General features: G+C 42.2%; 1 protein-coding gene across 1 annotated transcript in view; it reads left to right on the top strand.

The window, feature by feature from the left end:
* The first annotated feature begins 1826 nt into the window (after positions 1-1826).
* LOC137414463 (heparan sulfate glucosamine 3-O-sulfotransferase 6) overlaps positions 1827-17143 on the top strand; it is a 64570-nt gene continuing 49253 nt past the window's right edge. The window contains exon 1 of the mRNA XM_078774214.1: positions 1827-3016. Coding sequence (XP_078630340.1) covers positions 2364-3016 — 653 coding nt within the window. The 5' untranslated portion in view covers positions 1827-2363. The remainder of the gene's footprint in view (positions 3017-17143) is intronic.

Consider the following 17143-nt stretch of genomic DNA (forward strand, 5'->3'; position numbering starts at 1 on the left):
AGAACAATGAACGTTATGTGAACGCGAATGTTATGCGTGAGTTCAAACCTGAGAATGCTGGAGACTAAAGCTGAAATTGGGAAAACTAAATAGCCTATTTTACTCCTGGGGATCCCAGAATTATCCACCCAAAATATCGTTGAGATCGCTTCAGCAGTTTTTACGGTACCTTCGAACAGACAGACAGATGGACGGACATTTGGTGAATTATAGTAGGATTGAGCCCTTACCCCCCCCCCCCCCCACCCCAAATAGAGAAGCCATACTACGCCTATGCATGAAACATAGGGATATTGATCGATCACTGTTCCAGTTTATAGTTTTATTGCTCCTCCTTATCTTATTGTTGTTCCAAAGAGTGGGTACAGTTCGGGGTTGTCCCCGTGGATCCAGAAATGAAGTGTGTTGGTTGAATAACCGTTTATTGGTCACGGGTTCATTGGCTGCGATGGGTGGGAGAGTGGTTGAGGGCTAAGGGGTTTCTTGGGATGGAGACATGTGGAATTGGTCGCTCATTTTACTACAAAACCTGCGAAAGGAAAACAGATTATATGGTTCACGAATTACTTATTTTTCAAGATTTTTTTATTTTTAAATAATGAAGCTCTGATGTTTTGCTGTAATTTGCAGTTTAAAAATCGGTTGGAGAGTGAAATGACGACAACACTGGCCAGGAGGGGGCGCGCTCGAGCTGCGTCCAGGTACTGGCACAGCGCAGCGTCTCTGCGAATACAGAAAGAGCGTTAACACACGGTAAGGTGACCTGGGTTTGAAGATAAGTCAGTGTAAGGGACCGTTTAGTGTGCTGCTAGAATTGAGGTTGAAGGTGGGAGACGTGGGTGTGCAAGCAGGATTGCTTATCGCCATACAGGGAGGGTATCAAAAGAAGGTTGGTGGAGCAGATGCCACTGGGGGTGCAGGTGAGTACATAGGTACGGGGGTGTAAAGCCTGCAGGTGGTAAGACAGCAAGCCCAACGTGCCTACAGGTGATTGTGCTTAATTTCGAGCTCAAATAACAACATAGCTATGCCAGATATATATATATATATATATATATATATATATATATATATATATATATATATATATATGTATATATATATATATATATATATACATATATATATATATATATATATATATATATATATACATATATAATTATTATTATTTTATTATATATTTTTATATATTTTTAATATATTTTTATATATATATTTATATATATAATGTATATATATATATATATATATATATATATATATATATATATATATATATATATATATTGTATATGTATATATATATATATATATATATATATATATATATATATATATATATATATATATATATATATATATATATATATATATATACTTTATATATCGTAATTGTTTATATTCAGTTTGTGAAACAGGTGATAACCTTCTCGCACACTTGCGATTGATCCCAAACACTATCCCGGATTCCCGGATATCCAGGCACGTCATGGATTCGTCAAATCAATACATGAGGAAAGTGCGGGATAAGGCAGGATAGGGAGGGAATGTGCTGTGGGATTAAGGACGGTGTGGCTATAGGAGTAAAGGCAATACAGGTTTTCTAATCTAAACATACAGACAGAAAGTCAGCAAAGAAAGAGGTAATTTTGAATAAAAAGAGAAGAAATCACATTGTTGACTTGCATCTCTTTTTTTGTTTTTTTTTTGTTTTTTGAGGAGATTATTTTTTGAATTGGAGGAAAATAAGTTACTTTGGTTGGAAAATAAAATTATGACGTGCGGAGGGTTGAAGAGTAAACAGTAAATAGAAAAGCGAGAGCAGTGTGGAAATTTGACAAGGTTGAAGGCGACAAAAACTATTACTAAAAGGTATAGGAACAGGTAAATGGAAACAAACACACAAAGTCTTGCTGCTAACTAGTGATGACGGTCGGGGCGGGGAAGAGTGGAAGAGAGAGAATGGAGGAGCAGCAGAGGAGGGAGGTGGGAGGAGGAAAAACGACAAGTAAAGCTGGAAGCTGCGAGCATGCGCCAATGCACCTCCGGAGTTAGACAGAAAGGAGCATTTGGATCTTGATCCAAGTCGGACAACTTTCCCGTGCTGTTTGTGTGGCTGTACCTAACAGGGAACGACCCGAGAATCGAAGGACTCCAACGTGGAACTAGTCGGACGCTGCTCGGTCCATGAGTCGAGGCAGTTTTTGAGTTGCCGAAAAAGGTGCAGCTCAGCGACTTTGACGATGGTCTTACGGATTTACTTAGACTCTCTTGCTTCCCGGTACTGTGCTCTTTGTATTGAAACACCATGTCATACCAAGTTATATTACTGATCTCATGCAGTACGGCAGTGGCCCATCATGGACAGCTCGAATGGACTCCTTCATGTGAAGACCAAGAAGACTATCTTGGCATGCACCGCAGCCATGATCATTATCCTCCCAGTGTACCTGTTCTATTGCCTCACATGCTGCTGTGAGACTCTGCAGGCGCCAGTGCTCTATGAACCCCGGGTCGAAGCAAAGCTTTACAACCATGCGCAGCGTCTAAGCGCTGAGCCGGGGCAGCTCACAGAGCCCCCACAGGAGCGCCAAATCCAACAGCCTCACCATCTCAAACATCACCATCGTGATAGCACTTGGTCTGCTTGGGGCTCGCAGGGAACTGACAAGATGCCAGGTAAGCCGAACGCTGCTGCGCAAGAACTCACCGAAGCGGATGCACCCCCGTACGTTCGGAACGGCGATCCAGCCGAGCCCGGTGGGACCCCGGACGAGGCGAGCAGTGGGATTTTGGAACGAAGCCGCACCCAGGCAGGCAGCACATTCAATGCGTCCAACACATTCAGCGGCTTTGGTCAGCGGCGCCTTCCTGAGGCGATCATCATCGGCGTAAAGAAGGGTGGCACGCGCGCCCTGCTGGAGTTTATCCGAGTTCATCCTGACGTTCGCGCAGTGGGAGCGGAGCCACACTTCTTCGACAGAAATTATGACAAGGGCTTCGAGTGGTACAGGTCAGTCCTTGTGAGGGATATTCTCTGCCTTGGATGATTTATTTATCGAATATGAATCACTATACAACTGCAAATCCAAATCCTCACCATAATCCTAGCCCTTAGCCTAACCCCCACCCTAGCCCTTAGCCTCATCCTAACCCTAACCGTAACCCTAACCCTAACCCTAACCCTAACCCTAGCCCTTAGCCTCATCCTAACCCTAACCCTAGCCCTAAGCCTCATCCTAACCTTAATCCAAAAGTCTTAGCTATTGAAATAGCCAAAATGTTTCTACCGGCTTGGGCAAACCCAATTAGGTCCCGTACATCCATTGGCCTGAACATGTATTAAGGCATACCAGTTCCCGAAGATAGCGCTGCACAATATCTTCATATGTTCGGCTCTCACCCTGCGCACACTGTCCCCCTTTCTCATCTCTCCACTGCCCAAATTCCAAAAAACAATGTCGGGATTCGTCTGCGGCACCACGCGAAAGCCCAAGGTGTTGCACACCGGGCATTCATGCAAACCACAGGGCCGCCGAGCGGCGCCTTCACAGCACGCACGACGTGGTCTCTTTACCCCTTTACAATGCTGAGCTCCGTGGGAACTACAGAGTCCCTCATAATCTCTGTTATTTTCTGCAGGAAACACAAACAAACGATTACACCACTGATACATCCAGGGACGTGGCGACAGGCACCACGGGTACCTGTCGCCACGTACCTACTGTTAGTCGGGAAAGCATCAACCTTTTTTTTTTACCGAAACAGTAAGCAACCACTGATCAGACAATGCAATACAGTCGATTGTTACGGAGCAACAGTAGTTCCTTCGGTGTTATTCGGCAAATTTTTAGAGCATTGTTTCATCTAACTTAACCTTTAGCGTTCTGGCATCCTTCTCTGATTGTGCAAGCTGGCTTAATTATGGTGAAGTGTAACAGTTTAATTAACAATAACCGAGCCCGTCTGACAAAGGGAAATTGAGGTTGAGAGAATGCAATTAGGGTATGATTAACATTTCGGCAACACCAACGTCCGTTGTACGCTTTATAGGCAATTACCATGATTTAGTGTAGAGCTACTTTTGCGACACCACAATCTCCGCCGAGCAAAAACATCGCTATTGTGTCCTCATAAGGGTCAAGGTGAGGAGCAAAAACAAAAAAAAAGTACAAAAAAACAATGAAACAAACAACTGGATGACAAATAATTCGCCAAAATATAAACAAGCGCTCAAAAAACAACAACTGGGAAATTGGCTTTTGTTGTTTGTTAACGGAGTAAACGTTTCCTGACACCATCATCTGTGAGTTGTAAGCTGTAATCGCAGCTTCCATCAAGCGCCTCTCGACTTACTGATTGGAAGCCGCCACCATTAGGACTTTGCCAACTGGTTCTCGCGGTGCCGCCCGATCTAGGCTTACCTCCTACCGGTCTGGGTGGCATAATGGTTAGGGCTTCCGCTTTTTAATCCGCGAGATCGGCGGTTCTAACCCTGGCCGAGTCGTACCGAAGGCATTAAACGGGTACGTGCTGATCCTTGCTTGATGCCCACCAATTGAACAGGATAGAGCACGGACAAAGATCCATAAGTTAGTAATGATAGCGCAGGCTCTGACGAGCCTAATGGTGGCCTCCGGTGTCGAAGATCCTTGGAAAGGAACACCTATTTAATAATATATATATAAAAAACAGATGGATTGGGGGTCTTCAGTTTCCATTGTGACCTCCTCGGCCAATACGCACCAAGCTCTGGAAATGCCTTTCCACAATTAAGATTCATCATCATCATCATCATCAATGTGCCATACCTTTAACAGAGTGTCTGTACTGCCGAAGCACTCCCCTGGCAAGGGTAATGCTATGTGGTTGGTCGTTGTATTCACAGCAGCCAGTAAGGGTAGAAATTCCGCATTTGGCTAGGGATACCTCACTTACTCTTTGCGAATACCACGACCAAATCTTTACCGTCCACCAACGACCAGTGCCAAAGGCCCTTCCGTTGAAAAACGTGCATCACGTTGCATGCAAAACAGTTTATAGCTTTGTCGAGATTCAAACCCAGGCTAGATATCTCAAAAGTATACCTTTAAGCTACCCGCCAGCCTGCACGACTCGTACCTACCTGCATGACGTCACAGCACATGCGCTGAATTGGTTTCATCCCCAGTCAATATGTTGGAATTTATACGAACAATAGGGATGAAAAGTAAAATATAAATTTGAGGTTCAAACTTTTTTTTTTTTTTTTACAAGAGGCACAGTTCATGAGGCATGTTCTTACCCCAAAGCCCGACTCTTATGTGAAATGGGAAATGACCCACTGCCCAGATCAATATCGCGGTTACGCATCTGACATGTCGACTCGGCAACGATTCCTCAAAGCTAATGGCCAAAAATTAATACAAGTCCCTTGACATTCGTTGTGGCCCAATCAAAGTTGATAGACAATAGTGCTGATGTCCCATTTCAATGTCTTATAGATTTATGAAAACAAAAGTAAGGAAAATAACAGTGTTCTTGTAGACAGAAACAAAATACGAGATGTATGTTGTTTCTCACACTCAAACAAAGCTTTAACACTTCTAATGAAAGCTGTGACGAACAACTTGAAAGTACATAAACAGAAGCCATTTTCGAAGGTCAATGGAATTCTGCATTGTTTGGAAGAAGATGATCCGGGACCAAAATGGTGACGATGTTGTACCTGTCCCCGTGCATTTGTATGAATGGGACAAAGCTGACTCAAGATGAGCTGGGAGCTAGACTGCTGGCCAATACCATGATGAATCTGGGTTTTGTTTAGCTCCCGCTGCCTGCCGCAGTTCGTTATTGGCCTATGCTGTCCCAAATCGTGCCACCCGAAGCAGCATGCAGCAACCACCGGTGTCACCCGCATATCACGGCATGCCGGTAATATAATTAACCATTGTAAATATATAAGGCACACAAGCTCCATTCCCTGGTACATCCACTTGCTATGTATGTGAGACGATTCGATGGAAGGAATATGTGGGAAACCTTCATTATGCAGGGCTCTTTTGAAGGGTACATTTTATACAATCTTGCGAGTTGTTCTTTTTTTCCCCATATTTCAGTCTTTCCGCAGTATTGTATTGTGTGTGTTCCAATTGTGTCTGAAATATTAGAACCTCTGTAAAATGGAGTAACATTTCCTGTAGTTACTGAAAAAAGTTTATTCCCTTCGGCATAATCATAATGGTAGTCACTGTATTGTGAGAATGGCGTGCGCGCATTGTGTGCGTATCAATACATACATCTGAGAGGTACACGAACAGCTTGCATTGCCTGATGTGGGCTCAGATTACATCTGTGAAGTCACTAAGAACTTTCATACATCTCCCGTGATTTATTTATTTTATTCTGCTCTCCAACTGCAGCATAACGTGACAATAGGTGGTTAAAGGTGAACTTAAAGATTGTGGCATAACTCAACATGCATTGTCGATGTTGCTGCGCGCTTCTTGCACGAGAGCAGCGATGTGAGAAGGAACATGAACTTATCCTCAGTCACAAAGTGCCGCGAGGACAGTGTGCTCTTTGGAGCATTAAAAACGTGTTGGCATTCAAAGCTGCCTTAAGGCATCTCCTGCATACATCGTCCCCTTACTCCCTCCACCCTCTGCACCCCACACTCCTCGATGTTACTTGGCCATGTTGGATACATCATTCATACTCGCGCTTCTGTCGACTCACGCCTAATGCTCACTGTGATGGACAGGTGTGTTTGGTTGCATTTGCTATGGTGATCAGGTTTGGGAGATAAATCTGGATTTGTTTTTCAAAAGCACAAAACACTCTGGAACAGAGCCAAGAGAGGGTGGGGCCACTCGGATTTGTGGCTAGAACATTATTCTTCATGCAATACAATGTTACTGTTAATACAGCTGCTGCAGCAATTTGGACAAAAATAGCTACTTGCCTGAGCAAACACAAAGGTATATAAAGTAAGGCAGAAAAAAACCACATTAAATATGCTAGAAGAAGGAAATGCATCTTCTTTTTCAAAGAGCTTGGAAGGAAGAATCTGGCGCTAATGTTCAGTTGCTGACTGTAGACTCAACATATGACTTAGAGATCATCCCTGTGGTTCTGATGAGGAAATATTCAAGACGAATAATTTTCGATGATAATTTGGTGCAGTACAGCAGTGCAGCTCTCCTGAAATTCTCAAGAGGATTACAGATTTGTGGACCAATGGATTGCACTGAAGCTTCTTGGCCACTCGCTTGGGAATGGTATCATAGACCAGCACACAAAAGAGGAAATGCAAGACTGATGCAAGACTGATACGTATTGATCTCCCTTTCCCTGGGTTACTTCATAATGAAGGTTTGCTCAAGATCTTTCATGTGTAACTCATTGACTGTAGTTGTTGAATAGTTAAATCTATAACCATTGGGAGAGGCCCACTGCAACGCCATATTTGTAAAGAGTCCAATGTGATATCTAAAATACACATGCAAACAACTGCATGGAAATTTCTTCAAAGGTGTATGCTTTCTATTTTATCAAACCTTAATCTGTATACAGTAATGTGTTGGCTTTGTTTTTGAGCTACATGACTAAAACTAGAACGGCATTCGGTAGAGTGCATACCTCCGCCACGCTGAACAGTTTTTTGTTTTCCACTGATAGGCTGGATCTGGATTCGGACCTGAACCAAAATCTAATCAGCTTGTGCTTGTCACCCAACCAACTCATCCACCAAGTTTAGTCAAAACTCGTCCATAACTTTTAAAATATCATGTTACAAATCGCTTTTCGCCCAATCTCTCAATGGTGAAGGATCACTTAAAAATTAAATAATTCGCTTATCCAAACCCATATTCAGAACTTCGCCAAAATCGAAACAATTCTTCTATGTCACAAACACAACCTCTCCACCAAGTTTCATTCAAATCCGTCCTCAACTTTTTGAGTTATCCTACTATCTATCGATTTTAGCCGTATCTCCCAATGGTGAACAATCACTTAAAACATTCTACTAGCCGGATCCGAATCCGGATCTTCACCAAAATCTAATAATTTGGTCCTTGTCACATACCCAACCTCTCTGCCAAATTTCGTCCGAATCCATCCATAATTTTTTGAGATATCTTCTTCACAGTCAAACAAACAGACAAACAGAGAGGCAGAGAAAACATGACCTCCATCCACCTTCGGTGGCAGAGGTAAAAAAAATATGTAACCAGGTAAATATGACACACAAAAAGACAAAATGAAAATGTAACCAGGTAACAACATAGAAGTATTCAAGAACGATTAAAGGTCTTCATCCTCGACACGTTCTCTTTGAAGACATTCCGTCCCAACATTGACGTCACATTGTGACTATATGCTGCAGAGCATTAATATTTTTCTAATTTCTGATGTCAGTCTGTGAACAATGGGATGCCAACAAAGTTAGTCACTTTTTATATCTTATGTATATTAAATGAAGGTTTTAGCTAAAACTTGCAGCTTGACTTTGTTTCCCACAACAGTTAGCATACCTTTATCAAGTTTCATTTAACAAAACCTATCATTCTATCGGGCAGTGTAGACTTCCACTAACCTTGACTATGTCTGGTATTCCTTTGATATGGAATGTAGATTGGGAAATCACTGACAGCCTCCACACCTGTGTGGAATTCAGTGAACAGATCAAAGGTATCCTGACATGAGGAGTAAGACTAAACTTGTAATTATTTATGTTGACCCTTAGCATATTAAGGTGTCACATTGGAATTGTTATCACGATGTTTCAGCAAAGGTGAAAGATATTACCAATCTCCTCTTCAGGTTCCGGTGGGCGGACTTTGGAATAATTTGAAGTCTCGCTAGAAGAGTGACACACAATGGTTGACTTATTTTTTTAAAGATATAATCCGGTCTTTAAAATTAAATTATTGCGGGTGCAATAATTCACTCTATTCCTGGATGTGATGACATTACTACCTTGTGAATGGCTCCAAATAGTCTCACATACTTGTGACGTCGGCCAGGTAAAGTTTTAGGCTGAAGATTTTCAAGAACCGGATGGCCAGACTTCATATTCTCACTGCAGGTGGTGGGAATTTGTAATTTGGTCAGGGTACCTGGGATAACTTTATTTTAAGCCTACCGACTAAAGCAAGCAGACAGGACACTCAGGTTAACATCCATTCGAAGGACGGCATACTTTGTGATTTGATGCCATACCGGCGAAGCATTGATCAAACAGTATATTGTATGTAGTTGTGCTGATGATCAACCCATAGACCAGACAACTCGAAGGAAGATGCGCTACCTATGGGCCGAAAGATATCTACATTCACACAGCAAAGAAAAGTAACACTCTCGAAAAAAACAATGTTGAGAAAACAATATTGATCTAATTTGATAACGAGAGATTTGTTATTTTTAAATGTCATCCTCTCTTCTGTGGCCATCAAAGTGTCCATGATTGGTCGTGAACATTTCGATTACTGAGAATTTACTGCTAGACTGATCACACAAAGATTACAAATGGAAACCCAGACATGGGAAGGCCACTCTGCCCATCGAGCCTGCGTTATCTCCATATATCAAAGAACCCAGGGACAGGACATTATCCACCGCACCCTCATTTTTTCGTCATTACATGGAAAACAAATACACATTCTCATTTGACAACTGTTCCTGCTGCCACCACCTTCCATAGAAGACCATTTCATTCAATGAAAACTCTCTGTGCGAAATATTCCTTCCTTGTTTCAGTTATAAACCTCTTCTTTTTCACTCTTCAACTGTACCCTCTGAACATTGCTGTCACTTTCTATTATGGTAAAAAAAATAAGACTGTCCATCTATTTTGTCTTTACGCTTCATTAACTTGGAATATTTATATCAGGACCCCTCATAAATCAATGTATAAATGTGAAAAGTCCAGTCTCTCTGTCACTCTCTTCACTCTCTGCTGAACCATTTCTATGGCATATCACAAATAAATATGTTCAAATATATATATATATATTAAAATAAATAAATAAAACAAATATAAATATAAAAACATATATGAGTATATACAGTGCATTCATAAAGTATTCAGACCCCTTCACTTTTTTCACATTTTGTTATGTTGCAGCCTTATGCTGAAATCGTTTAAATTCATTTTTTTCCCTCGTCAATCTACAGTCAATACCTGATAATGTCAAAGAGAAAACAGGATTTTAGAAAGTTTTGCAAATTTATTAAAAAGAAAAAACTGAAATATCACATTGACATAAGTATTCATACCCTTTGCTATGACACTTGAAATTTAGCTCAGGTGCCTCCCATTTATCTTGGTCATCTTTGAGATGTTTCTCCACCTTGATTGGAGTCCACCTGTGGTAAATTCAATTGATTGGACATCATTTGGAAAGGCACACACCTGTCTACATAAGGTCTCACAGCTGACAATGCATATCAGAGCAAAAACCAAGCCATGAGATCGAAGGAACTGCCTGCAGAGCTCAGAGACAGGATTGTGTCGAGGCACAGATCTGGGGAAGCCAACAAAAAAATCTCTGCTGCATTGCAGGTTCCCAAGAGCACAGTGGCCTCCATAATTCTTAAATGGAAAAAGTTTGGAACAACCAGGACTCTTCCTAGAGCTGGCCGCCCGGCCAAACTGAGCAATCGGGGGAGAAGGGCCTTGGTAAGAGAGGTGACCAAGAACCCGATGGTCACTCTGGCTGAGCTCCAGACATCCTGTTTGGGGATGGGAGAAACTTCCAGAAGGACAACCATCACTGCCACACCCCACCGATCTGGGCTTTATGGCAGAGTGGCCAGGCGGAAGCCTCTCCTCAGTGAAAGACACATGAAAGCCCACAGAATCTTGTTTCTCACAGTCCGAGAGTCCTTTACGTGCTTTTTTGCAAACTCCAAGCGGGCTTTCATATCTCTGAGCTCTGCAGGCAGTTCTTTCGACCTCATGGCTTGGTTTTTGCTCTGATATGCATTGTCAGCTGTGAGACCTTATATAGACAGGTGTGTGCCTTTCCAAATCATGTCCAATCAATTGAATTTACCACAGGTGGACTCCAATCAAGGTGTGGAAACATCTCAAAGATGATCAAGAGAAATGGGAGGCACCTGAGCTAAATTTCAAGTGTCATAGCAAAGGGTATGAATACTTATGCCAATGTGATATTTCAGTTTTTCATTTTTAATAAATTTGCAAAACTTTCTAAAATCCTGTTTTCTCTTTGTCATTATGGGGTATTGAGTGTAGATTGATGAGGGAAAAAATGAATTTAAACGATTTCAGCATATGGCTGCAACATAACAAAATGTGAAAAAAGTGAAGGGGTCTGAATACTTTCTGAATGCACTGTACAGTATATATATATATTCCATTGGCACATATCCTTCCTCAGATGTGGCAACGAATAATGTATACACAATATTCGAGGTCAGGACTCATTAAATGATGTCAACACTTCCAGATCCTTATGTTAAACTGCATCTGCCTTTCTTTAATCCAATCTATGAAGATATCCTGGACGATATTCTATTGTAGGGTGGTGACAAAAGCAGCCCAGAACCAGGGCAGGAGTTTAGAATGTGGTGAGTGTAACAAAGGTGTATGTTTTTACTTCCACTACTAATACTTTCTACTTCCTTATGAATGACTCCAAATACTAGCCTCCTCTTTTCCTCAAGGGAATAGTGCACCATCAAATTCATTACCTCCGCCACCGAAGGTGGATGGAGGTTATGCTTTCATACTTTCATACTTTTATACTTTCATACTTATACTTTCACTCCTGTTTGTCTGATTGCGAACAAGATATCTCAAAAAGTTGTGCACGGATTCGGACAACATTTGGTGGAGAGTTTGGGTATGTGACAAAAACGAAATGATTCGATTTTGGTGAAGATCAGGATACGGATCTGGATCCGAATTTTTAAAAGTGATTCTTCACCATTGAGAGATGGGGCAAAAAAAACTATAGATAGCACGATATCTCAAAATGTTATCGACGAATTCAGACTAAACTTGGTAGATCCATTGGGTGTGTGACAAGGAAGAATTGGTTGAATTTTAGTGAAGATTCAAATCCGGAACCGGATCACAGAATGGTTTTAGTTATTCTTCACCATTGAGTGATCGGGTTAAAACCGATATATAGCACGATATCTCAAAAAGTTATGGATCGATTTGGACGAAGCTTGGTGGAGAGGTTGGGTGTGTGACAAGTCCTAATCGATTCAATTTTGGCCAAGATCTGAATATGGATTCGGATACGAGAATTATTTAATTTTTAAGTGATTCTTCACCAATGAGTGTCAGGTCAAAAACAATATTTATCAGATTAAAAAATTATGACATGACATGATTTGACAAAACGACATGTAGACGACTTATTGCAAAACTTGGTGAATGAGTTGGTTAGGCAACAAGAACAAGGCAATTCGATTTTGGTTCAAGTCCGAATCCAGATCCGACCTATCAGTGGGATACAAACAGTAAATGATTCAGCCTGGCACATGCATGCTCTCTACCGAGTGCTGTTCTTGTTTGTTTTGTACCAATATGTGAGATGTGATCTACACTGTTGTTTTCAAGCATTACTGCAATTATTTACTGGTATGATTATGAATCCACAGAACATTTCACATGTTGAAATGTTGAACGTGTTTCAACACAAATAGAAGTTTAACCCTCAAGGTAGGAATTGAATGCAGTGTATCCTTTGTTTTCACTGACGTCACAGTTACCCATCTGGCATTGCGTGGCGGCCATTTTGATACCCAAGCTAATCTGTCCGTGTGCGCTGATATTGATTTGTTGCGTTGGTTTATGGTGAATGCGGATCGCAAAAAGTCTGTTTTATAAAGTAATTTTGTTTGTTTTGTCACGTTCATGTGGAGTGTGGTGCCATCTAGTTTATATTACGTATTGTTGCCCAACAAACACAGAACATTCGGTTTAAGTTTGCCGTGGACCAGTGAACTGGTGAACACCTGGGCAGTGGGTCAACCTGCAACCAACTACCTGTAGAACAGACTTGGAGTGTACGTAAGGATACGGTAGATCCAGGCTTGAGTATGGCTAGCAGTGCGAGTGCCAACCTTGGCTACCAAGAGACGCTCCCCCCGGACGTTCTTGTTCGTTACAAAGAGAAGATTTCTGTCATTGGGTGTGACCCTTATGGTCTATCAAATGATCAATTTGAGAAGAATGTGAGCAAGTGGCCTCAGGTGACCCACATCGACGTGATCAACTACCTGTTGTTCAGCAAATCGGCCTATACCAAAGATGAGTTGAAGAAGTATAAATCCCTCGAGGCATACAGGTTGTACCAAGATGGATGGGTGCGACAAATCCTACACAAAGAACTGAATGACGTCCACTTGATTCGATCCAAGGTATTAATATATTAAACAAACATGTATTTTTTAAAGCTGTTTGTGTTAATGTTATGGACCTGATTGATTAAGTGCCCTCCATTTGTTCAAAAACCACTGCAGTTTTAAGCTGTGCATGCATGTGTGCATACTTTGTAGACATGTGACGCACAGTGCGAAGTGAGTGCCGCCATGTGTGCTTTGTGCGTATGGCCATAAGTCATCACCTATATTTATCATGTAAGCAACGAATACATAGCACATTCTTCACATGATAAAATCGAGATTCATTTTGACCGAGTTGATAAGAGTACATAACTTTAGAAAGTTTATTGGACAGTTTCAAATTCAATACTTTTATGTTCCAGGTTTCGCATTCCATATAAAACATGTTCTTACTTACTGTTAACAAAATGCTCGGAGCAGACAGGTGTGCGATCCCACTGTGATTCTGTTTGGATGTCACTGCGATGGATGGCAGCCTTCCACAAACGCCGCCTCTCTTCACTTAAATTTCTTGTTTCCTCACCCTGATTCAGTAGAAGTTTGGGCGTTTTGTAAAACTTAACTCCTGGCCTAACGCCTGGCCTGTTTGAACAACGAAATACGCCGCAAATTGGCATGACTGGTCGTGAACAAAAACTATTTAATGTGAATCCGCTGACGACGTTGTTCGAGAGGGTATCAAAATGGCCGAGGTGTCCCAGGGTGCCCTGCGCGCGTGCTCCGATGACGTCACAAGAAAACAAGCAATTGGTATGTAAGTCCTGCCTGCAAACAGGTTTCTCCAGTTTAACCAAATCCTTACGGCTTCATTCCGCAGTGTAATTACAATCACGAAATGAGTTATTTATTGTCTTTTTCTGAGCACCACAGAAGAGTAAAGTTTTCATGTGTTGTGTTTAAGTTGACTTTTTTTTTTTTTTTTGCTCGAGCAAATCGTCAATAAGCTGTAACTCCTTTAACTACCAACGGAATAATTTCCGAGACTTTACCTGCTATTGCTTTGCGACATTAACCATGAACATGATGATCACAAATCACAATAACTCGGGCAAACATTCTCTTGCTCAAGATTAAACATTCAATCTTGATTTCTGGGTTCAATGGACAGCCAGTGGTAATTTGATGTGCAAAGCAGAAAAGCTAAACGGGAAAAAGAAAGAAGGGGAACTGTGAAAGACAATAAAGCAATATTGGTTCACGAGTTATCAAGTGACCACTATATTCGTCATGCGTGTGCGTCTGTCTGTGTGTGTGTCTGCGTGTGTGTCTGTCTTTCCGCAGCATAACTACCCGATGATATCATCCGATCTTGATGAAACTTGGGTGGGAGGGTGATATCATGAGCTAGTTGTGTCCTGCCTAGAGTGGGCGTATTGTGCCCATTGTGGGCGGAGCCATGCCCGAAAAAGATGTCTTTTTAAGGGGTAATCGAGTTCAAGCTACATCTTCTCCGAGGGGTTTGGTGGAATCTGACAGGGCTTTCGGTATTTGGTTAGGCCAATGTCATGTGTCTAGCCCCACGGAGCTAGATTTTTCATTTTCGCCCCAAGGTCAAGGTCACAAGGTCACGAAATTTAGAAAAGTCGATTTTTAATGGTTTTATTACATTGTTCGCTTCCTGATAAGGTGAAATGTCGTACATGATCTTATATTATCACATACATCATGAAATAAAAGTTTTCCAACAAATTTCAGAATCTTCGACCTTTGACCTTTGAAGGTCACAAAGGTCAAATTTTCAAAGTTGTCGGAATCGAACCGAATTTTCGGTATTGTGTAGCTAACTAACCTCATAACTGATTATACATTATTGTCTATCTCATTTCAAGGTCAGTAACCTTCGTTTTGACATTTCCAGGCCAGCACCACACACAATTATGTACAGCTGGCTCTTAAATGCCTGCGCACGCAGCGCATTGGGGCCCTTTTTAAATAGGCATGTACACCGCATGTCGGGGGCCATCACCTGCCACGTGGGCCCCCGACCCTTCAGTCCGGGCCTGTTTCGGTTATAGTCCGTCCTTTGTCATTGAATACCGCTTGCTCGTGAACCATCGCCGTCTCCTGACTTGTTTCATTTTGCAAGCAAATGACAGGCTGATCTGACAATCCTTATAACAATCATTTCTCTCTAACAGAAATACCGTATAGGGCCTATGCTAACCCAAATATATTTGGTAGACCTGAGTGGGAGCGGGGCCTGAGATTTGGTGGACCTGAGTGGGAGGGGGCCTGAGATTTGGTGGACCTGAGTGGGAGGGGGCCTGAGATTTGGTGGACCCGAGTAGTAGAGGGGGCCTGAGATTTGGTGGACCCGAGTTGAAAGGGGACCTGAGATTTGAGGGCCCCAAGTGGGAGGGGGCCTGAGATTTGGTGGACCTGAGTGGGAGGGGCACCTGATATTTGGCAGCCCAAGTGGAAGGGGGGCCTGAGAAAGATGAGGACCAGTGTTGATGACACACACACACACACACACACACACACACACACACACACACACACACACACTCTTAGGTTAAGTCAATAAGTAAAGTGAACTTGTGAACTACCCACCAACCACCAATGCACTTCACCAGTGAGGAAGATATCTGTTTCTGCAACATCATTGACTTGTAAATCCAGATACTTCTGCCATGACTTCCCAAGCTTCATATGAGAAGCCCTCATAATAAAAAGATGTTCGTTGTTCCCTGATCCAGGGACCATTTTTGTCGATAATGGTGTGTACTGTAGGGAAGGGAGGGGGTGGGGGGAGGGGGCGGGGAGCGAGTAAGTTGATCCACCTTTTGGTGATGTTGATCTAGTCTCCAAGGTATCACATACTCAAAGGTGACCTATAGGCTATATCTCGTTTTACACAGCAAGTACAAGTGCACAGTCTGTGGGTCATAATCAGTCATGCAGGTTCAACGCCGGTGCCTTAATGAAGCAGTACAAAACAACATTCAAGCGGCTCAACTTACACCAATTGATGGGGTACGTTGATCCATGCACTGGGGTAAATTGATCTGCTGCATATGGCAAAGAAAGGTGATTATGGGCAAAGATATTTAACTCATAAAATATTTTATAGACACAGGTTATTGACTTATAATGACATATTCAATCGTTTGGTATACTGATCAGACACAATTGAGGTACTGTAGGTACAACAATAGTTAAAACTCAAAGTTATAATACAATTTGCAAACATCAAACTGACCGTCGCTTTAATGACTACAAATTGTTGTTGTCCTCCTCTTCCCTTTATAAGGGGTGACGTACAATGGCACCAAGCTCCTGCTCTACCTTGACCAAGATACTCCCCTCTGTCCTCAGCCAACTCTCTCCAACCACCCCCACCTTACTGATATCCCCTTCACACAACCCCCCATCTCAACCAACCTCTTTTCCTTCTACCATGTTCCCCCTCAACCTATCCAATTTATTTGTCATTCTCACTTTCCCTCCCCCACCCCATCCACACCAAATGGCCAGCTCATCTCAGCCGGCATTTCACAAATTTCCCCGTCAAGCCCATTGGAACACTAATCTCCTCGCTCAGTTCATCCATTCTCCTTCTATCCACACTCTTCACTCCCACAATCCCCCTGACCCAGTTGTTCTCGCAAACCTGCAGCCTCTGTTGTTGTCTCTCTGGCATTGCCACTGCCACCATCTCCAGACCATAAAGGTAGGATGGCATTACACAAGACATCGGAATCTTTCCTATCAATCTCCTTGAAATCTTTATGTCTGTCATTACTCCCTCCAACCTCCTCCACGCATTCAG

The sequence above is a fragment of the Myxine glutinosa genome, chromosome 3 (assembly GCF_964187855.1).
Source record: "Myxine glutinosa chromosome 3, kmMyxGlut1.1, whole genome shotgun sequence".
Lineage (NCBI taxonomy): Eukaryota > Metazoa > Chordata > Myxini > Myxiniformes > Myxinidae > Myxine > Myxine glutinosa.